General features: G+C 57.9%; 2 protein-coding genes across 4 annotated transcripts; both read left to right on the top strand.

The window, feature by feature from the left end:
• The first annotated feature begins 10,315 nt into the window (after nt 1-10,315).
• SEPTIN5 (septin 5) lies at nt 10,316-19,024 on the top strand. 3 transcript variants are annotated; one of them, XM_019755927.3, is made up of 12 exons: nt 10,316-10,464; nt 10,614-10,624; nt 15,159-15,255; nt 15,361-15,447; nt 15,692-15,815; nt 15,924-16,058; nt 16,179-16,296; nt 16,430-16,531; nt 17,248-17,344; nt 17,430-17,565; nt 17,810-17,912; nt 18,020-19,024. In XM_019755927.3, the coding sequence occupies exons 1-12, from the start codon at nt 10,422-10,424 to the stop codon at nt 18,074-18,076; spliced, it is 1,110 nt and encodes a 369-aa protein (XP_019611486.1). In that variant the 5' UTR covers nt 10,316-10,421; the 3' UTR covers nt 18,077-19,024. The 3 variants fall into 3 exon arrangements, with proteins under 3 accessions (XP_019611486.1, XP_019611485.1, XP_019611484.1); XM_019755926.3 differs by having other exon boundaries at nt 10,317-10,464; nt 10,611-10,624; XM_019755925.3 differs by lacking the exons at nt 10,316-10,464; nt 10,614-10,624 and adding an exon at nt 13,891-14,494.
• Nucleotides 19,025-19,145: 121 nt separating this feature from the next.
• On the top strand, nt 19,146-20,438 carry GP1BB (glycoprotein Ib platelet subunit beta). The gene is made up of 2 exons (XM_019755928.3): nt 19,146-19,285; nt 19,554-20,438. Exons 1-2 carry the CDS (start codon nt 19,276-19,278, stop codon nt 20,156-20,158), a joined length of 615 nt encoding a protein of 204 aa, XP_019611487.3. The 5' UTR covers nt 19,146-19,275; the 3' UTR covers nt 20,159-20,438.
• The last annotated feature ends 375 nt before the right edge of the window (nt 20,439-20,813 follow it).

Below are 20,813 nucleotides of genomic sequence, written 5' to 3'. Positions count from 1 at the left end.
CTAGAAAAAATGCCACATACCTCATTGCTGAATATCACTATGGTCACCTTCGAAGTACTCCCCTTGGGAAGCTATGCACCAATGCCAGCACCTAGGCCATCCCTGAAAGCAATTTTAGAACTCTTTCTGGAATGGCCATCAGAGCTGTCGTCGTAATACCCTTGATGTCCTGAATGTCATCAAAATGTCTTCCTTTCAATATTTCCTTTATCTTTGGGTAAAGAAAGAAGTCATTGGAGGCCAGATCAGGCGAGTAGGGAGGGTGTTCCAATACAGTTGTTTACTGGCTAAAAGCTCCCTCACAGACGGTGCCGTGTGAGCTGATGCATTGTCGTGATGCAAGGGCCATGAATTATTGGCAAAAAGTTCAGGTCGTGTAACTTTTTCATGCAGCCTTTTCAGCACTTCCAAATAGTCAACTTTTGTTTGTCCAGTTGGTACAAATTCATAATGAATAATCCCTCTGATATCGAAAAGGTTAGCGACATCGTAGCTACAAGTTCACAAACTTAATTGTCAGACCTTGTATGTCCCTCAAAATTCATATATTGAAGCCCTAACCTCCAGTGCCTCCAAATGTGACTGTATTTAGAGATAGGGTCTTTACAGGGGTGACTATGATTAAATGAGATCATGGGGGGCCCTAATCCAATATGATTGGTGTCCTTCTCCAGTATGAGAAGATTAGGTAGGACACAGATACTCACAGAGGGTCGACCACGTGAGGACATAGGGTCAAGGCAGCATCTACCAGCCCAGGAGAAAGGCCTCAGGATAAAGCAACCCGCTGACACTTTGATCTCAGACTCCCAGCCTCCAGAACTGTGAGGCAAAGCATTTCTGTTGTTTAAGCCCCCAGTTTGTAGTATTTGTTACAGCAGCCCCAGCACACTAATATGGGGAGACAGAGCAAAGTGAGCAAATTTTGAATACATTTTGGGCATAGAGTCATCAGGACTTGCTATGCAGGCTGAGGGAAAGGGGACGAGCAGTATGATTTTGAGATTTTTATTCAAGCAGCTGGTGGGGGGTGATGTCACATGTCAGATGGGAAAGCCTGGGGCAGGAATGGGAGCTGTTCCCTCGGAGGATAGGCCTGTCAAGTGTGCGGGGCTTGTGAGATTTTCACGTGCTGTTGCTAGGTGGGCAGCCGACATGGGAGTGGAGTTGCAGGACAAGACTGCAGACCTGCTATAAGCAGCACTCCACAGCGAGGGCCCTCAGCTGCCTATACTGCATCAAATGAGAAGGAAAATCAAGAGCCTCCCTTTGGCTGGTGTCTGCAGGGGAGCGGTCTCTTTCCTTCTCCATGAGTTCTGGGTACTGCACCCATTACGTGCCACGGGGAAGCTGCGTGAGTAAGGCAATCCAGGTGCCTGTTCTCGGGGGTCTGATTCGTATGAGGAAAGACTAACAGGTAAGTGAAAAACAAGATGTGCCTGAGCGGTGGAGCTGGGGGGGGGGGGGCAGCCAATCCAGGAAGGCCACTGGGCTGACATGCAGCAAGGAGCAGCAGCTTCCAGGACACAGGGGTGAGGAAAGGACCTGAGGTGGGAGAGTTCAGCCTGAGGAAGGAGAGGGGAGATGGTGAAGCCAAGGAGACCACCTCAGGGGGAGGGGCTGGGATGGTCCCCAGACAGTCTCCCTCACACCTGGATTGGACCCAAGATGCTGGGGAGTTTGCTGAAGGCAGCACAGCCACATGGGGAGGGGTTACAGCAGCTTGACCTATCAACAGTGATTTCTTAATGATCCCCTTAGATCCATGAGTTGGGAAAGGGAGGTCATCTACGCAGGAAAAACCCTGATAGTCAGAGACGGTGGGCCTTGGGGTTGTCGATGCATTGGAGAGAACAGGCCAAACACAGCCCAGTGTCTCCTCCCTGGCCGGCCTGGCAGTCAGTCGGGCAGCGGCCGCCAGCACGGAATGCGCCCTCTCACTCAGCACCTCCCCTGGAGCCTGAGCCGGTTGCATTCAGCTCTGACGCCCTACGTGTGAACCCCGGCCAACCCAAACACAGTTGTGTGGGGCTTTCTTCCTGAGTCAGAACAGTGTGGGCCCTGGCTGGGGTTTCAGCACAGCCCCTCAGCCCTACAGGCCACACGCCACCCCAGCTTTTCTCCTCTGTCCCTGAGCCCCATCACCACCGCTCACCCCACAAGCCCTGGGGATCCATACCTAGTGGGGTCCAGATTCATGTACCCAGCATGGTATCTCATAGGCATGTTGAGTCAACAGGGACACAGTTTCCCCCTGCCCTCCTCCCCAATCCTGTCTAGTACAGCCATCCCCGACCACACAACTCAGATGTCCCTCTTCTCTCCACTGACCTGCCCTTATCCGGTGGGCCTCCATTGTAACTCATAGATGGGGAGTCTCCCTGCCACCCGCTCCATCCACCCCAACACTGCTGGCCAGAGACAGATCAATATAAATTATCCAGTCTTTAGAACAGAGAGATAAAGATTGACCAACAAAAGGATGAGATTTTTACGGACTATTTTTCAAAGATGTCCATGACAGTGTCTTCTCCCACATGTTCTTCCAGAACCTTCATACTCCCCTTTGAATGCCAGTGATCTTATACTGTCTTATAAACAATAGATAACAGCAGAAGTGATGCTGCACAACTTCTGAGGCCAGGTCATAAAAGACAAAGCATTGTCTGCCTTGGGTGCTAGAGCACTTGTCCTTAGAGCCTTGAGGCTACCATGCTTTCAGGATGCCAGGCCAACCCACCTGTAGGGACAATCACAGGGCTAGGCCCCCTGAAGAGATAACGTGAAGAAGCCTTGAGACTTCATGGAAATGGAAAGGGGGTGTCCAGCCAGCTGCTCCAGCTCCAGACAGTCTCTGCTTGAAATCACAGGAACTACCCAGCTGAGCCCTCCTAAATTTCTGACCCACAGAAACCAGGATAGAAAAACCAAATGACTAAATTGATGTGCTAAGCCACTAAATTTTGGATATTTATGCAGCAATAAATAATCCTTTCAGAATAGAATCCAAAATCCAGAAAGAGATCCATAATATATAGCTAAAATCTTAATTTTTACCAAAGGTGCTATGGCCATTCAATGGGGAAAGCCAAATTTTTTCAACAAATGGTTCCAGAACTATTGGATAAATGGGGGTTGGGGGGGATCAGAATGAACTTTGACCTCTACCTCATATTATACACAAAAATTCAAGATGGATCATACTCCTGAACATAACGCTGAAACTATGAAACTATAAAGCTTCTAGAAGAAACAGAGGAGAACACATTCCTGACCTTGGAGTAAATAGACAAAGGTTTCTTAGAGAGGACCAAAAAAAATCATGAAATATAAAATAAAAAAATTGACAAATTGGAATTTATCAGAATTATAAACATCTGTTTCTCAAAAGAAACTAAGATAATGAAAATCAAGCTATTGTCTTGGAAAAAATATTTTCAATAAACACATCTGACACTGGACTTGTACCCAGAATATGTTAAAGAACTTGTACAAATCAATAATAAAAAGGCTATCCAATTTAAAAATGGGCAAAAGATTTGAATAGACATTTCACAAAAGAAAACACACAAGTGGTCCATAAGCACTGAAGAGACTCTCAGCATCATTAGTCATAAGAGAAATACAAATAAAACTTCATCAAGATACCCCTATACACCCAAAAGAATAAATAAAATGAAAGATTGACACTAATAAGTGTTGACAAGGGCAACTGGAACTCTCATACACTTCTGGTGGGAGTAAAATGGTACAATCACTTTGAAAATCGTTTGACAATGTCTTATGAAGTTAAACATACATCATATGATTCAGCCATTCTACTCCTAATTATGTACCCAAGAAAAAAGGAAATATATGTAAACAAAGATTTGCACACATATTTTTACAGCAGCTGCATTTGTAGTAGCCCCAAACTGGAAACAAGCCCCAAACTGGAAACAACCCCTAGGGAAGGGGTTTCATCACGAATTTCTCCTACCTGTGCTGCTGTGCGATGCAGTCAGGCCGGGCTGGCGGCCACTGTGCAGGTGAGAGGCACCAGTCCTGCCCACACTATGCCCTCCACCTATTGTGCATGGCTGACTGGGAAGTTCCAGAGGGAGGACTGCTTTAGCACATTGGTGGTAAGTCATGCAGAGGAGGCCACACCCCGCTGCTCATCAGGTAAGACTGGAGAATCAGGGGCAGGATGCATCTCAAAACACACCAGCACCTGTGGGTGGTTGAGAAGAGTTGTGGCTGCAAAAATGAGCCTTTGGCAAAAGCTTGAGAGAGGGGAGTGACTTACAGTGATTCCTTTTTCCTACATGGTCCCACCTAGGTGTCCCCAGGTCCAGTCCCCAAATCACCCTGGTAAGACTTCATTGGTCTGAACCCACTCAGCCACCCCTGATGGGAGGCTGGCCAGACACGCTGAGGCCTGGTGGTCCAGCCCATGCCTCCTGTGTGCTGCTTGTGGGAGTGGTCCTCTCCTAGGAAACAACCCAGGCTCAGGGGCTCCATCTCCTGCCACTCCCTCATCTACCCAGGAGCCTTGACAGTGGTTCCCATCAGCTTCCTAGCAGCCCCCACGGGCTCCAATTTAAAGACAGACTTTGGAAGAGGGAGGGGATAGCCATGGACTTCCGCACTGGACTGAAGGACATCCTGTAGGGGCGTGAGGCCTGGCCTCATATAGGCATTGTTGCGGGTGGCCACGGGCCGGCACATTTGGCCTGGCCCAGTAGAAGGAGTTTGGAGGCATCCTCGTATATGGCAATGAATCTGTCTCCCACCAGCTGGGAGCCCCTCCTGAGGGCTGCACGTGGCTCTGGCCTGCGGTGGGTGTGCAGGGAATGCGTTGTGGGGACTGAGGCCAACCAGGAGCAGAGCGGAGGAGACCAGAGCCCCTGCCCTCATCCTGGAGGTGGGAGCATGGGGCCCCACCCAGGATAGGGAATGGCAGCCCCCTCACCCTTTACTCGCCCTCCTTGATCCCTGCCTCAGTGGTGTGTGCCTGGGATAGACAGGGGAATTCCCAAGAGCCTGCAGCCAAAACAAGGGGTGGGGATGGGAGGAAGGAGGGGAATGTCTGAGACCTCAAGTCCTTACCCTGACCCAGGTGTAGCCAGTCGCCAGAAAATGCCGAAACCAGGTGATGGTCACCAGCTCTGAGGGCTCTGATGGCTGCCTTCCCACCTGGGTGTGACTGGCAGCATATTTGCACAGCCAACACGTGGCGCCCTCTCTGGGCGGAGCCTACAGCCCACATGCATAGGGTGGGGGGCCATGGCATGGCAGGATTGGGCCAGACCCCTCACTGTGTCCTGTTTATTCTGGGAGGATTTTCTGATCTGTCTCTGGCCTGATACTCAAGTGGCAGTCCTGCGGGCTGGGATGCAGTGGGCTGCTGGAGCCAGCCTTTGGAACCCCAACCCTCAGCCTTTCCCTGACAGAGAGGCAGGCCAGAGGGCGGAGTGTGAGCTTCCCTACATTGCCTGGCTGGCTGCCTCAGGATCTAGGTCACCAGTGCTCTAGCCCCATGCTCTGCCTTTCGCAAGCGAGTGTTCCCGTGGGATTTTTTAAATGCATGAATATCTGGGAGAATCTCCATGTTGGCACCATTTCATATCTCCACCTTTGGCTTTTCATGAAATCACAGAACTGCAGTGAGGACAGAGAGCCTCAGAGGTGTTAGGACACCTTGGGGGAGGTCATGTCCAGCCCCCTGGCCACCCTCAGTGTATCCTTTTGGAAGACCCCAGGGGTTAGGCAGCTCTTCCATATTGAGTCACAAGGCACTCAGGGTCCCTGCCACTTTAGCCCCAGCCCTGGCTGTTCTCTGCATCCTCTCCCAGAGCCCTTTAGGGGACTGTGTCATTCGATGTAGCAGGAGGCCCACACCCTGCACTTACCCTCATCAGGGAGGTGGCGCCCGCTCTGCTCTGGGACCCCGGTCCCCAGGCTGGCTCACTGCCAAGGAGCACAGGCACCCTTTGTAACCCTCCTCCAGCTGCCCAGTGAATAGGGGACGCGGTGTGGCCTGAGGCTCTGCCCCACTTGGAACCCTGCTCTGTCCCCTGCAACACACAGGCTGCTTTAACGGGCCAGCCAGTGCCCTCCTGACAGGGGCAGCTGCTGTGACTCTGCTCTTGAATCAGCCTGTCTAAACTGGGGAGAGGGACCGGTGTGTGTCCTGACCCTGCCCATTTTCTAACAAGGAGATCAAGAAAAGTGTTCTCTGTAGCCCCTCGCTGCAGACACATTCCCCTGTGTGCTCTGGGACAGCCGCCCCCAGAGCTCCCTAGCCCCACCCCCCACTCAGCCAGGCCATGGGGGACTGGGGCTGTCGCTGAGGCCTCATGGCCTGGGCTCCAGTAGGTCACTGGGACGGGAAGTACGGGCCAGGAAGAGGGCACTTGGCAGCACAGAGCTACAGGGCAGGGAATGAGCCAGCAGCCAGGGTACCCCTCCTGCTGGGAGCCGCATGTGCTGGGATACTTTCAGGTATTCTTACAGGTATGGCTGAGCCAGGACAACAGCACTAGCAAGGACAGGGTGTGGGAGCAGTGCCCCAACTCAGGGTCAGGAGGGTGTCTGGGCCATCTGGTTAATGGAGTTCAGGGTCAGATAGTGTTGCCTGACAGGGGCAGGCCCCTGGCCAGGCTGGGAGCAGGTCACACCTGTTTTCAGGAACAAGGACGGGCCCCCAGGCCAGGGTTTAGCTATTTGGTCTCACCACCCTCTGCACTCTGCTTCCGGGGCTATGCATGGGCAGAGCACCCACTTCCAGCCTGAGTCTGGGCTGCCCCAGAGAGGACCGTGTAGGTGGAGCGCTGCAGAGTGCCCTGGGCCCTGCTCCCCTCACTCTCCGTGGAGGTGGGCTGGGAAGGTTGAACTCACTGGGGGAGCCAACATCCAGCATCTGCCGGCAGGAGAGGGGCGACCCCTCGACCCTGATTGTCCTCCCCAACCATGTATGGCACACTGAAGAGTGGGGGCCTTCAGAGAGGGACACGGGACATTGGGGTACAGTCCCCCAAGCCAGAAGCAGGTGGACACAGCACAGCAGTGTCCAGGACAATGTGGTGAGAGGGAGGGGAAGAGGAGGGGCTAGATGTAGAAGCTGGCAGAACAGGTGGGGAGGGGGCAGCATCGGGGTCCCACCAAGGAGGGACCCTGAGCAGAGCAGCCTCCATGAGCCAGAACACTAAGTCCTTCTCTGGCTCCTCACTGAGCTTGATCTTGGCCTGCTCTGAATACTGGTTCCACACCTAGCCACAGATTCCCAGGGGCGACCTAGAGGACCCAAGCCCCACCTTGGGGCCAGTTGGGGTGGGCTGAGTGACTCACAGCCTTAAGCCTATTTTGGGCCTTCCCTGACATTCCCCCAGGGAGGGCCCCACAACCTGCCAGGCACTGGAAGAGTCTCCCCGGCACCAGGGCTTCTCCGGGGGGCAAGTCAGAGCAGAAAGGGGTATCTCAGGGCTTCTGGCTTCCGGGATGCCTGAAGTCCCAAAGACAAGGTCAGGTCTCGTTCTTCCCATGCTGCACATTGAGTCCCCACCTTCCAGAGAGCTTGGACCAGGGGTATGTCATTGTCCTCAGACACTCAGGGTTTGTGGCCCCATGTACCAATCCCAATGTAGGAATGCAGACGAGGTTTTCATTTCATGTTAGAAAGATTTCTCTTGAGTGGATTAAATTTGTTTTGAGCTGACATAAAGTCCTTCTGTGTTGTGCCTCTCATTTTGGCCCTTTCCTCGAGGACATAGTCTGCCCTCCGTGGGCTGGCATGACCGGCAGACCCCTTTCCTCCAGTCCCCCTGTGAGGACTCTTGGTGTCTCACCTACTGCACCAGCCTGGCCTCTGCCTCGTCCTCAGATGGACTGAATGTTCTAGAGCTTTGTCATCAGCGACCCCTGATCCCCCTGACCTCTGTGTATCACCTGGAGCAAACCTCTGGGCCCTGGCACCTGAGTCACCTGCCAACCACTTGTCCTTTTGTCACCATCACTGTAGTTGACTCTGAGACCCTCAAGCCCTTTCCTTTTCCATCCTGTGACCACGCAGACACCCATGATTCTGTGTAGAGTGGGGAGAGACATCACCGGGCTAAATGCGGCCTCTTGAGAATTTCTTAACTAAAAGAGTTTTTGTTTTTCATTTTTTCTGAAAAGCGTCAAGCTATTTGTAGACCAAGTTGTTTGAACAGATTTTTCTGGATGTAGCTTATTTTTTCACTCATTAAATTCTTTTCTGTATGAATTAAAAAGTAGCATTTTTTTTCACCCAAGAGCGTTTTATTTACTTTCTATGTCACAGCCAGCACATTGTCAGCCTGCGAGGGAAGCAGACGCACTCCCACTTGGGGAGGCTGGGGTTTTCCTCAAGCCACAGCCTGTAAGTAGATAAAGGTGGCACACCCTGCTGCTCCCGCTCCATCCTGACATGCTGTTTGATGGACAAGAGCCGTGTTAAGTGTTTTGCTTGGACCATTCTGTTGGCAGTGTCCAGGCTGGAAAAGGTGAAGAGGCCTGATGATGTCCCACCTGACAGAACTGGAGGCGCCCTACAAATCTCTAATCCAATTGCATTTCTGTCTGTACTCTTTTGGAGCACATTTACCTTAATAAGAAAGATCACATTTATGTGGTGCCCCTCGTCCTTTTGGTCTCCCATCTCCAGAATTGTTTTAAGATCCAGAATCTTGTTCACATGCACCTCCCACCCTCTGGATGAGCTATGCTCTTGAACTGCAGTCCACTCCCCTCAAGGCCAATTTCAAGCCACCTGATCCAGGACTGCCTGGAGTCCCCTCCCCTCAAGTCCTGAGGAGGGCAGCTCTGTCAGAACCTTTTGCAGGGACATGTCTGCCTCATCAGGGACAGGTTCCTGTTTCTCCTCCTTTGTCCCCACAAGCACAGGCTTGCATGGGTCAATCCATGCTAAATGTCCTACTGTTGTTTTTCACTGACTGATTGAACCATTTTGCAAGGCTCCAGGACCCTGAGATTGGGTTTCCACCAAGTCCCTCAGGGGCTGATGAAGGCTCAGAAGTCATGCCTGGCACTTCATGTGTCCCCTCCCGTCCCATTCTTTTATCCACAATTCCAAATTCTCCAAAGCTCTGAAACTTAAAGGTCTTCAAACCTCGGCAAAGCCAGACCTGAACTGATGTGCAGACATTTATTATGATCATTATTTATTCCAGTTCCTGTGACTAGTCATGCTCCATGACAAAAATCTTAAATGTGTTTGATCGCGGGGTGCAGCCCCAGGTTCCAGAGAGTTGTCATATAATGTACAATATATACGAAGAATTCTGAATTCTAAATGCACCTGGCCCTAAGGCTTTGGATGAGGAGTTGGAGCAGTGAAGTGTCCCCACACTCATCACAGGTCTGGACTAGGCAGAGCTTCCGGATGCAGAAAGGGTAGAGAGATGGGCTTTGACCACAGAATTTGGCAGAGCAACGGTCCTGCTTAGGTGACTTTTACACTAAGCAAGCAAATAACTGTGTGCTAGGTGCTGGTGTTTTAGAGATGGAGGAGCCCCAGGGCCACCCATCACCCCCAGCCCAGGGTCCAGTGGAGGGAGCAAGGAGCACATGAGGAGTTGGAGGAGAAGGGTTTCCTAACTATGGACGGTGCATCAGGCCATTTCCCTCCAAGGGGCCCTCACCTGGGGAGGTGGTAACCACAGGCCCAACTGTCCCTTTCTGAGGGACGGAAGGCTCCACATGTGCCACTTGGTGGCACTCCTGGAAGGTCCAGGCCGAGGGTACCAGGAGTGATAGTGACAAAGAGGTCGGGAAGCACTCATGTTAGTGACTTCCGTGGACTCATTGTAGATCTGGGGCCTCAGCTTCCTCACATGTAAATGGGGTGCAAGCCCTGGCCTTCCCTTCACAGTGCCCCTCGCTGTTGGATCCCACCATTCTCAGGGTGGTAGTAGTCTGCCTGTGGGTCTACAGAGCAGAGGGGGTTTGCAGAGCAGGGGCTGGCATGAGGCTGTGAGAGACCCCAGGGGGCATGCTTTACAGAAGGGCCATAGGCGGATGGTCAGAGGGCCTGGCAGGACCAGGGGCTGCTAGAGCGGAGGGAGTCAGAGTCTGGGCCTGGAGAGGGGGACACAGGAGGTGGGGCAGTGTGTCGGGCAGTGGGCACCGCACCCTGGCCGGATGGAGCGGAGGGCGTAGCCCAGAGGCCAGGGGCTGCGCGGGCGCGGGCGGGTGGGGGGTGCCCAGGACCCCGCCCCCGCGGGCCGCGCTGGGTCGCGCGTGGGCGCGGCGGGCGCCGATTGGCTGTTGGGCGCGCGGGCGGGGCGGGCGGCGGCGCGCGGAGGGCCGGTCACCCCGCAGCCGGGCCTCGGCCTCAACGCTCGTCACCGCGCCCCGCCCGCGCGCCCGCCGCCGCACATCCCCCGCCGGCGGCCACCATGAGCACAGGCCTGCGGTACAAGAGCAAGCTGGCGACTCCAGGTGAGCCCGGCGCCTCCCCGCGCGCCCGCGCGCGCCTTTGTCCCCGCCGCCCGCCCGCCTCTCACCGTGTCTCTCCGTCTCTCCCCTGCCCGCCGGCCCGGACCCGCCTGGACCCGGACCCCGACCGGACCCCAACCCTGACCCAGCAGAGGACAAGCAGGTACGTGCGCTCCGCCTCTTATCCCGCTGGCTGTCACCCATTGTAGCACCTACGCCTCCGGCGCCCAGGCGCGACCCCGCCCCCGCCAGCCATCACCCCGCCGTCACCCTGCCCTGTCGCGATAACCGATTGTCAGCCTGGGCAGTTCTGCCATGTATGGGGCTGCGAACCGGAGGAGTGGGTGCCATGCCACGGGGACCTGGCCTCTGACTCTTACAGCAGGGGCATGCACCCCTCCCAAGAAGGGGGTGCCCCGTCCCACTGGTCCAGCGCCAGCATCTCCATGCTGACCTGGCCTTAGGCCATGTGCTAAGGGTCCTGAGTGAGGCCACTGTTTATGACAGGCCACAGGCGAGGGGAGGGGTCTCTGTGTTCACCCACCAGCACAGAGACCCTGAGCAGCCCCACAAGGGAGCCTCTGCCCACCCACCTCACTCCTCTGCATCTTATGCCCCCTCACCCCACACACCAATTTGAATGGGCTGATATGTGGCCAGGCCTCTTCCCCAGACTGGGAGCCTCCAGGGCCTGGTCTGAGTCATCCCTGAGCCCAGCACTGGTCTTCCATACTAGTGGGTACAAATAGGCTTGTGGCCACCCAAAGGGGCTGGCTTGGTCCCCACCCTCCAGGAATGCAGGACCCAACAGCAGGCTGGCCTGGGCACCCACTGTGAAACCCAGATGAAGTCAGGGTTAAACAGAGCTGGAGACCCCAAGAGTGGGGTGAGGATGGGTAACCAGTGAGGGCTGGTGGCTCTGGAACAGCCCTGCTGGGGCCTCTGACTTGAGAACAGCCATGTTTGGGGGAGAAAAGGAGGGCCCAACTCTGGTATCAGTGTGGCCTTGGCAGCCATGGTCAGGGATCAGAGTTCACCGGGTAGGTGCTGGGTGGAACCCCGAAGTCCTGGCCCAGGGTGCGGCAGGTGGGCCAGAGGCAGCCTGGCAGGTAGGGTGAGGGCCTGGAGTCACTGGCTGTCTGGTGCCAGTCTCCTGGCAGGGATGTGCCCCGCCCTGAGACACTCAGGCTTGTAGGGAGGGGCCCTGTCAACCTTACCCTGCCAGTGAGGGGCTCCCCAGGGAGCCCAGACGGGGAACTGCCTCCCCATCATGGGCAGTCAGACAATGCCTGAGATGCAGGGACACATGCCACCAGGCTATTGTTTGAAGGAAAGAGGGGAGGCCTGGGAGACCAGCCCCCACTGCTTCTCCTGGGCCTGCAGGCACTTGGAGTCATTGGGCTGGGCAGTTCTGCCCAGCACCACCCAGGGACCTATCCTGCGGAGGTGTGAGAGTCTTCAAGCCTGTGTCTGCCCCCCACCCCAGGTCAGCTAGGAGCCAGCCTCACCCATACTCTGCCCCAGGACCTGAGGGAGAGGGCACCATGCAGGCAGAAGGGGAGCCCTGGGATCAGGGCCAGGGAACCAGGTGTTTTGGGGCAGGATCCCATGGGCCTGGGGGAGCATGTGTGGCTTCACTGTTACCAGTGTTGGTGATCGTAGCTTGTCCACACTCTGTGAAATGCGGTGGGGGAGCTCTGGTGACCCTCTGTGCTTCTGCCACATTTCAGGCAGTGGGGAGTGTTCTGGTGGCTATGTGCCCCTCCTCCAACCCCCACCCGGTGTCCGGCAGAGATGGGGTCTCTCTTGACTCTGGTGGCAGCTTCCAGAGCTGACGCTGGTGATTCTAAGAATGGAAATGCCTCGAGAGTCTCAGGCTGTGGGAGGAGGTGGGCGCAGCTGTGTCTAGGTCTCGGGAAGCCCTGAGGGAAATTTGTTGTGCTTTGGAACCAGAGAAAAGGAGAGGCAGGGCCCCTTCCTGGTGACTCCCTAAAGGAGTCCACAGGCCCTGTCTGGGCACAGTTAGGTGATGGGGCAGAAGGGTTGGGAGCTGAGAGTAAGACTCACTCTCCTGAGCTGTGCCTTACCAAAGGGGAAACTGAGTCAGTCTGGGAGCAACAAACTCCGTTAGACACCAGGCTGTGGAGTGCTGTCTCCCTCTCAGCCTGAGGCCCAGGCCCAGGTCTTGCTTCCTGGGGACGCCCTGGACCTGAGATGTCAGCCTTCTGGGTGGTGCTGAGGCCATGTCCAAAGTGGTCCCAGGGTAGAGGTAGAGTGGGACTCAGCCCAGAGGCCTCCTGCAGGTCAGCATGGCAGAGGGCTGGGGCTAGTGAGGAGGCTTTTTCAGAGCAAGGACTGGGGCCCTGGCTGGGAGAGCTGGGGGTCCCTGTGGCTTCCCCCGGCTCTCCACACTCTCCTCTTACATGAAAGGCTCTCCTGTTCCCAGCTGTGGGCCCACCCCCCCTCCCCAGGTGCCAGCGGCCTCCAGGCCCCACAATAGCACCACGAGCCTGGACAAGGGTACAGAGGCTCCTGCAACAGGGGTGGGTGGGGGAGAGCTGGGGGTGCTGCCTGTCCTTACCGACACACAGAGTCCAGGGGGCACTTCGCTTCAACCCCAGCTTTTTAGACCTCCTTTCCTGCCCAGCTGGCCCTGGCTTGTTCACATTCTGTTGGGGTATTGGAGGGGGTGATGAGGGTTTGTGGCTCAGAAGACCACTGTGGTCCTTGGGGTGGCCACAGGGGGGTGAGGGCTGAGCTGACTGGAGCTCTCCAGTCCCCATATGCCCAGTCCTGTGGGTCAGACCAGGCAGAGAAGCTCAGAGGGAGTGCCTGCGGGGAGAGGGCCCATTCCACACACCCAAATCTCTGTTGGCAAGGGCTGTCTAGGGACAGCTGTGGCAGCACATGGGTGGCAGTCGGGTTTGTAGAGCGACATGCTGACTGCAGCTTCCAAAGTTTCGGAGGTAGAGCTGGGTAGGCGGCTAGTGCTCTGGTCCCCTTCCTGCTGCAAGCCTCCTTGGGCCTGGGGCGGGGATGGAGGCAGGTCCAGGCTGGGGAGGTGGGCCCTATCATCCCCCTACATGTCTCGGGGACCACGCTGGTTAAGAATCCCCCAAGCATGCACAGACACACACACACACACACACGTGGGAGGGGGCAGGTCAGTCCCAAGCAGAGGGGAGGGGGCAGTGCCACGAAGGGTGTGTCCGTAGGTAGTGGGGCGCCGTGACACTGCGGGCGGTTTTCCTTCAGAGACTGCGAGGCGAGCCGGGTACACCGGCTGGTCCCGCGTGGGTGCGCGTGGGGCACGGGAGCGGCCTCTGGCGCCCTCTAGCGGGCGGAAGCCACGCCGCAATTATGGGGGGGCGGGACGCAGCCGCCACAGACGCAGCGGACCCCCACCCCTATCCCCACCCCTCGAGTCCGCGGGTGGGACCCGGTCTCCTCTCCCCCTTCTCCACCTCGGTTGTCCCGACGCCTGGATTGAGGCCGCAGGTCCGGCAGCTGAGCTCCCCGTACTCGCTGCGCCGCGTTATCCCTGCGCCTGTACTCGGTCGGCCCTGCCCTTCACGGCAGCTTTCCGGTGGCTCCGCCCGCGGCCCAATTTCCAGGCGACCGTTTCCCGGCGACAGCGCGGGCGGGGCGGTCTCTGCGCGGAGCCCCGCCTCTGGTTCTCGTGCTGAGCAGGGCCGGCTGTGGCTGCGACGCCGCGCGGCTCAGGGCGGGTCCGCAGAGGCAATGGGGATGGCTCGCGCGGCCTCCAGGGTCAGCGGCACCCCGGGTGGGCCACGTCCCTTCTCCCGGCCTCAGTTCCCGTGTCCCTAAAACGGGAGTGAAAACAGGGCTTTAAGGCAATACCGCGCCTAAGTCCCTGGAGAACGCCGGGCCCGTGTCGGCCTGACCCGGTCTGGGGTCCCAAGGCTCCGGCAGGGTCTGGGGGGTCGCTGCGATGGACTCTCTGGCAGCACCCCAGGACCGCCTGGTGGAGCAGCTGTTGTCACCGCGGACGCAGGCCCAGAGGCGTCTCAAGGTGTGTGTGGAGAAGGGAGTGGAATGTGGGTCAGTGTGTGTGTGCGCCCGCTGGGGCCAGGCCCCAGGGCTCTGGGATGTGACAGGGGCTGGCAGGGCAAGGGTCCACAGGGAGTGGGCGCCGGACCCGCCAGAGGGGGAGGCTCAGCACTGCTGTCTATAAATAGCCCCTGCTCCACCATTGCAGCAGCCAGCCACCCCCGCGGCTGGATGGGAGCCACATGGGGCCTCCCACCCCCTGGTACACTCAGGGAGGGGTGAATATTGAGTCCTGGGCTTCTCCCCCCTATGAAGGGTGGAGAGAATGTTTGAAGGGGCTCGGTTTTGGTGTTCTCCAGCGAGGACAGTGTGTCTGCTGTGGCCTGACATCTCCCCCTACACATACACACACACACACACACACGCACGCACACACACCAGTTTTGGGTCCCTGCAAAACCCCTCGCTGAAGCTGAAACAAGGGTGCCTTCATCAGCCACCCCCCAACCTGCCTTCCCACCTCCAGGCCTTTGCCTGCAGTACCTCACCCCCTTTCTTCTATTGGAACACCCCACTCTGGGAACTTGGTCCTTTGCTTCCGCCTTGCCTGAGCTTGGTAGGGAACAGGGCATGTGGCTACCAAGGAGCCCCAGAGTACCCCTGACCTTCCACACCCCTGCCCCCAGGATATCGACAAGCAGTACGTGGGCTTTGCCACGCTGCCCAACCAGGTGCATCGGAAGTCAGTGAAGAAGGGCTTCGATTTCACACTCATGGTGGCAGGTGAGTGGGCGAGACTCCCAGGTGGGGTGACTGGGGCCACTGTTTGGCCAGGCTGTCGTGGGGGCCTTGGACCTAACCCAACTCCTTCACTTTACCTGTGAGCAGGTGAGTCAGGCTTGGGGAAGTCCACACTGGTCCACAGCCTTTTCCTGACCGACCTGTACAAGGACCGGAAGCTGCTCAGTGCTGAGGGTGAGTGGACCTGTCACTGTCCTGGCACTGGTTCACACCCTTCAAAGGGTGCCCTTCCAGGTCCAGCCCCACTCCTCTCTTGTGACAGCATGGGTCTCCTGTTCAGGGGTCAGGAGCAGTGGCCCAGACCACAGTCAGGCCTTGTGGCCAAAACACTAGGATGGATGAGAATGGTTCTGGCTGCCCAAGGGGGGGGTGCTGAGGGTCAGAGAGGCCCCTCCAAGCCATGTCCCCTTCCCTGAAGAGCGCATCAGCCAGACGGTAGAGATTCTGAAGCACACAGTGGACATCGAGGAGAAGGGCGTCAAGTTGAAGCTCACCATTGTGGACACTCCGGGCTTCGGGGACGCCGTCAACAACTCTGAATGGTGAGGAAGGCCTGGCTGAGAAATGGTCCCTCCCCAGGCTGACCCAGGCTTCCCCCGGGGCTGGCGGGCCACCTTCACAGCCTGGCCTCATGCGCCCCCTGCCCACAGCTGGAAGCCCATCACCGACTATGTGGACCAGCAGTTTGAGCAGTATTTCCGTGATGAGAGTGGTCTCAACCGCAAGAACATCCAAGACAACCGGGTGCATTGCTGCCTGTACTTCATCTCTCCGTTTGGCCATGGGTGCGTAACTGTCCTGGGGCGAGGGGCCACCCACCTCTGTAAAGCCCCACCCATAACCCCACAGCTATCCCGACCCCATCACCCCCACCAGCCCTTCACCACCCTGGCTGCCCCCTGCAGGTTGCGACCAGTGGACGTGGGTTTCATGAAGGCTCTGCATGAGAAGGTGAATATCGTGCCCCTCATTGCCAAAGCTGACTGTCTGGTCCCTGGCGAGATCCGGAAGCTGAAGGAGCGGGTGAGCCTGTGTTGCAGTGGGGCCTGGCCCAGGGCTTGGGCTGAGAGCACCAGGTGTGCTGATCCCAGGTGCCACCACATCTGGCCCAAGGGACCTAGCTAGCCCTGAATCTGATAGCCCTGCCCCACCACAGATCCGGGAGGAGATTGACAAGTTCGGGATCCATGTGTATCAGTTCCCCGAGTGTGACTCAGACGAGGACGAGGACTTCAAGCAGCAGGATCGGGAACTGAAGGTGGGCAGGGAGGCGCCCGGAGAAGGGCTGAGCCCGGGCCCAACCCGGCGGGGCCAGGGGTCTTTAGTCTGGGCAGTAGAGCCCTTTCACCTGGCCCGAGAGGGCTAGGGTTTCCCATGTCTCTGCCTGGCTTGTGGAGTTGGGCCCCACGTGGTTAGTGAGTCATGGAGCACTTGCCAGGACCCAAAGCCACAGCTGCTGGCCAGGCCCCCACCGTGACCCTGCTCCTTAGTCTCCCTATGGGTCACCAGCAGAAAGGCCCAGCCAATGGCCACAGGGCTATGCATGCCTTGGCTCCCAGAATTCTGTGCTCCAGAGGGTGAGTGTGGCTTTGGGTGCCCCAGCAGCTAGAGTAGTTATGACCAAGTCCAAGCCAGGGAACAGGTGGCCACCAGGCCAGGAGCAGGGTCAGGCAATCCCTTGGCCCCAACCAAAGTCAGCAGGGGCATCACTAAGAGACATGGTCTCAGCCGGTCAGAGGCCCTAGGGTGTAAATTGCACCAGCTCTGGCCTCAGCTGGCAGCAGAGAGGTCAAAGGTGGGGGTGGAGGAGAGGGGGATGGGGGGGTGGAGTGATGACAGGATCCTTTTGGGAAGAGGTTGTTGATGGTGATGCTAGAGGGGCTGACCGGGCACTGAGTGCCCACGCCCCTCTCCAACCACAAACCCCGAAACCATACTAACTGGGTGTGAGCCCTTGCACCTGCGCATCCCCAGGAGAGTGCGCCCTTTGCGGTTATCGGCAGCAACACGGTGGTGGAGGCCAAGGGACAGCGGGTCCGGGGGCGACTGTACCCCTGGGGCATTGTGGAGGGTAAGTCCAGGAGGTGCATGTGTGGGGGGGGTGGGAAGCCTTCCCTGGGCCAGCACCCCACCCACTGCCTGCTCCTTCCCCACAGTGGAGAACCAGGCACATTGCGACTTTGTGAAGCTACGCAACATGCTCATCCGCACACACATGCACGACCTCAAGGACGTGACGTGCGACGTGCACTATGAGAATTACCGTGCACACTGCATCCAGCAGATGACCAGGTAAGCCACACCGCCCACTCCAAACCTGGACCTGCACCTCATGGCCCCAACCATGTTTCCAGGACCTAGCCTGGTCCTGGCTGCCCACCTAGACTTGAACCTTGCCCCAGCCCCGAAATTGGCTTCCCAGCACCTTGTGTCCCCAGAGCCAGCCCAGAAATGTGGGGGCTCAGGAGAGCAGCCTTGGTAGTGGCAGAGTCAGCTGAACCTCCCAGTAGCACTGTCCCTTTTGTCCACCCTGCAGCAAACTGACCCAAGACAGTCGCATGGAGAGCCCCATCCCCATCCTGCCACTGCCCACCCCCGATGCTGAGACGGAGAAGCTCATCAGGATGAAGGATGAGGAGGTTGGTGAGGCGGTGGGGGAGGAGCAGGGGCTGGAGCAGCGGGAACTGGGCCAGGCCCTCATCTAATTTCTCACCCACTCTCCATTGTTCCTGCTCCCAACCCCCAGCTGAGGCGCATGCAGGAGATGCTGCAGAAGATGAAGCAGCAAATGCAGGACCAGTGACCCCACCCCAGCCCCACACTGCCGTGGATATACTGCCAGTTTCCAGGCTGGCCCTTCCCACCCCTGCACCTAGACCAGCCTGGACTCGACCCTGGATTCATCTGGATCTCCAACAGGCCTGGACACAACCCCAATCCCAGAGTGGCCTAAACCCGGACCTTTCCCATCCTGACCTGGAGACTCGGGGTCACAGCCCCCAACCAACCCTAATTTATTCTCAGCATCAGCCCCTCCCCTCATTTGTATCTGCTTTCATGGGGCCTGGGCAACAGCCCCCACAACAGGCCCCCTCTGGCCTTGGGGGAGCAGGAGTTAGGTTGGGCTTCACTTTTGAGATCTCTCCCCTTCCAGAAGGTCACAGCACTCAGATTCCAGGCCCTACTCAGGCAGGCGGGTAAACCAAGGCAGAATAGGGAGCAGATCCCTCGGATCTTGGACCTATTCCCCCACCCCACTGCCACAGAGAGGATTTAGGAACCCTGTTCTCCTGCTCCCCCTGGAGCCCAGCATATGCTGAGACCTCCCTTTGGGTGAATGTGGGCCAGATCCTCCTTCCCTCCTCACCCGGTGTAGCTCAGCGGGGAGTTAGGTTTGTAGAAGCACTTAGGATCGCTCCAGACCCAAGGAAGCCAGCTGGCTGCAGGGAAGGCTGGCTGGGGCTGGGATGCCTCTGATAACCTATGCCCCGCCCCCATGGCTGTGGCCTGCGAGGGCTCCAAAAGCAGTGGGTGGTGGGCCTTCCCTGGCAACCCTCATGCCTAGTCTGCGTTCCCCCCTGTCGCTGGAGGTCCCTTCTTCCCAGCAGCACTGTTACCCTGGGTTCCCCAGCCCTTGCCCCCCCGCCACCCTTCCACCGGCATGAACCTTTCCCCATGACCCATTCTGCAGTTTTGTTCAGTTTTGAATGCGGAGTCCTGTCCTGGTGACAGAACAATGTTGGTAAACGTCGCAGCGGGTGTCCAACTGCTCCTTGCAGAGTGAGTGGGGGCGGAAATGCGGGCATCGCGGGTCTTGGTGATAGCGCTCTATCTGTGGCCGCAGCGCCTGTCCGACAACCTTGGGGTTATTTCTGGAGGGGCGGCTGCTCCGTGGTGGGTGCAACCGGAGCGCAGCAGCCTGGCAAGAGCGGAGGCCTTATCGCCTAGTTCTCTGGCAAACGCTTCCCTCTCCAGCACAAGCCGGGCCGCCATTCTCTCGCCATGGGCTTCGGTGAGTCTGGTGGCGGGCCAAGCCCGGCTCCCTAAACAGTTGGGCTGGGAGACGCTCCCATCGTTTTGGCTGCAGTAGGAAGAGATTTAGGTCCGAGTTAGAGGGGACTTGAAGCCAGTACGCGAGGTGGTCGGGGTGGCGAGGTTTGCATACAATGGGGGGGGGGGGGGCTGCAGGACTGGAGCCAGGCTCGGCACTCCGGGTGCTGAGGGACCCCCACCCAGGTGCCCTGCAGGTCTCCCGGCTCACCGCGGCGCTTCCCTTTCAGGGCCGCGCGGGGCGCTGAGCCTGTTGCTCCTGCTGCTCGCGCCGCTGAGCCGCCCGGCCGCGGGCTGCCCCGCGCCGTGTCGCTGCGCCGGGACGCGAGTGGATTGCGGGCGCCGCGGTCTGACGTGGGCCTCGCTGCCTGCCGCCTTCCCACCCAACACGACCGAACTGGTGCTGACGGGCAACAACCTGACGGCGTTGCCACCGGGGATGCTGGATGCGCTTCCCGTGCTGCGCGCCGCGCATCTAAGCGGCAACCCCTGGCGCTGTGACTGCCGCCTGGTGCCGCTGCGCGCCTGGCTGGCGGGCCGCCAGGAGCGCGCGCTCTACCGCGACCTGCGCTGCGCAGCGCCTCCCGAGCTTCGAGGCCGCGTGCTGTCCTACCTGGCAGAGGAAGAGCTGCGCGCCGCCTGCGCGCCAGGCGCGCTCTGCTGGGGGGCGCTGGCGACACAGCTTGTGCTGCTCGGCCTCGGGCTGCTGCACGCACTGCTGCTGGCCCTGCTGCTGTGCCGCCTGCGGAGGCTGCGAGCCAGCGCTCGCGCCGCGCATCGCTCGTCGCTGACCGCCCCACTGATGGCGGAACTGGCCGGAGCCAGTGAGTCCTGAGAGGAGCGGACTGGCGTTGAGCGACGCGGGCCTGCCAGCTCGACAGGACCCTGCCCTGAGGAATCTTTGCCCTAAACTGCACCCTCTCATTTCTGCCCAGGCCCCATCTCCCAGGCCCGCCAGACCCTGCAGGCCCTGGTCCATGGGAGCCCGGCTTCTGCACGCCCACCCCTAGTGCAGCGAGCCCACGCCCTGGATGCTTAGGCAGGTCCAGGAGCCCAACTTCAGCCCAGACCCTGCGCCCCCCCAACTCCAGTGAAGAATAAACCCCTTCTCCCAATCTGACCTGTCTCTATACCCTCCACCTGGGAGCCCTCTTCCTCAAACCACAGAAAAAATCCTGAGAGGTGGTTCAAGGGGACACATCAATACATCTTCATGCACCCCAAATAATCTCCAAACGAGGTCAGTGAGTAAACTCTTCTTAGCCACTGACTTGCGCAGAAGTTCAAGTAGGAAGGCAGAGAAAAATCCAAAGAACAGTGACACTATAGGATAGTGAGGGACACGGGAGAGTAAGGACACTGGGGACAGTGAGGACTCTATGGGGAGACAGAGGACACTTTGGACAGTGAGGATTCTGGGGACAGTGAAGATTGGACAGTGAGGATAGTGTGTGAACAGCAAGAACACGGGACAGCAAGGACACAGTGGG

Source organism: Rhinolophus sinicus, chromosome 9 (assembly GCF_057876585.1).
Source record: "Rhinolophus sinicus isolate RSI-liver-muscle chromosome 9, RSI-T2T, whole genome shotgun sequence".
Lineage (NCBI taxonomy): Eukaryota > Metazoa > Chordata > Mammalia > Chiroptera > Rhinolophidae > Rhinolophus > Rhinolophus sinicus.
The sequence above is the reverse complement of the archived record's forward strand: the minus strand, read 5'-3'. Positions and strand labels throughout refer to the sequence as shown.

What these genes read in the sequence shown, in the direction of transcription:
- SEPTIN5 (XM_019755925.3), top strand. Translation starts at nt 14,414, where the DNA reads ATGGACTCTCTGGCAGCACCCCAGGACCGCCTGGTGGAGCAGCTGTTG. An exon ending in TTTCACACTCATGGTGGCAG is followed by an intron (nt 15,256 to 15,360) that starts GTGAGTGGGCGA and finishes ACCTGTGAGCAG; the next exon opens with GTGAGTCAGGCTTGGGGAAG. An exon ending in GAAGCTGCTCAGTGCTGAGG is followed by an intron (nt 15,448 to 15,691) that starts GTGAGTGGACCT and finishes CCTTCCCTGAAG; the next exon opens with AGCGCATCAGCCAGACGGTA.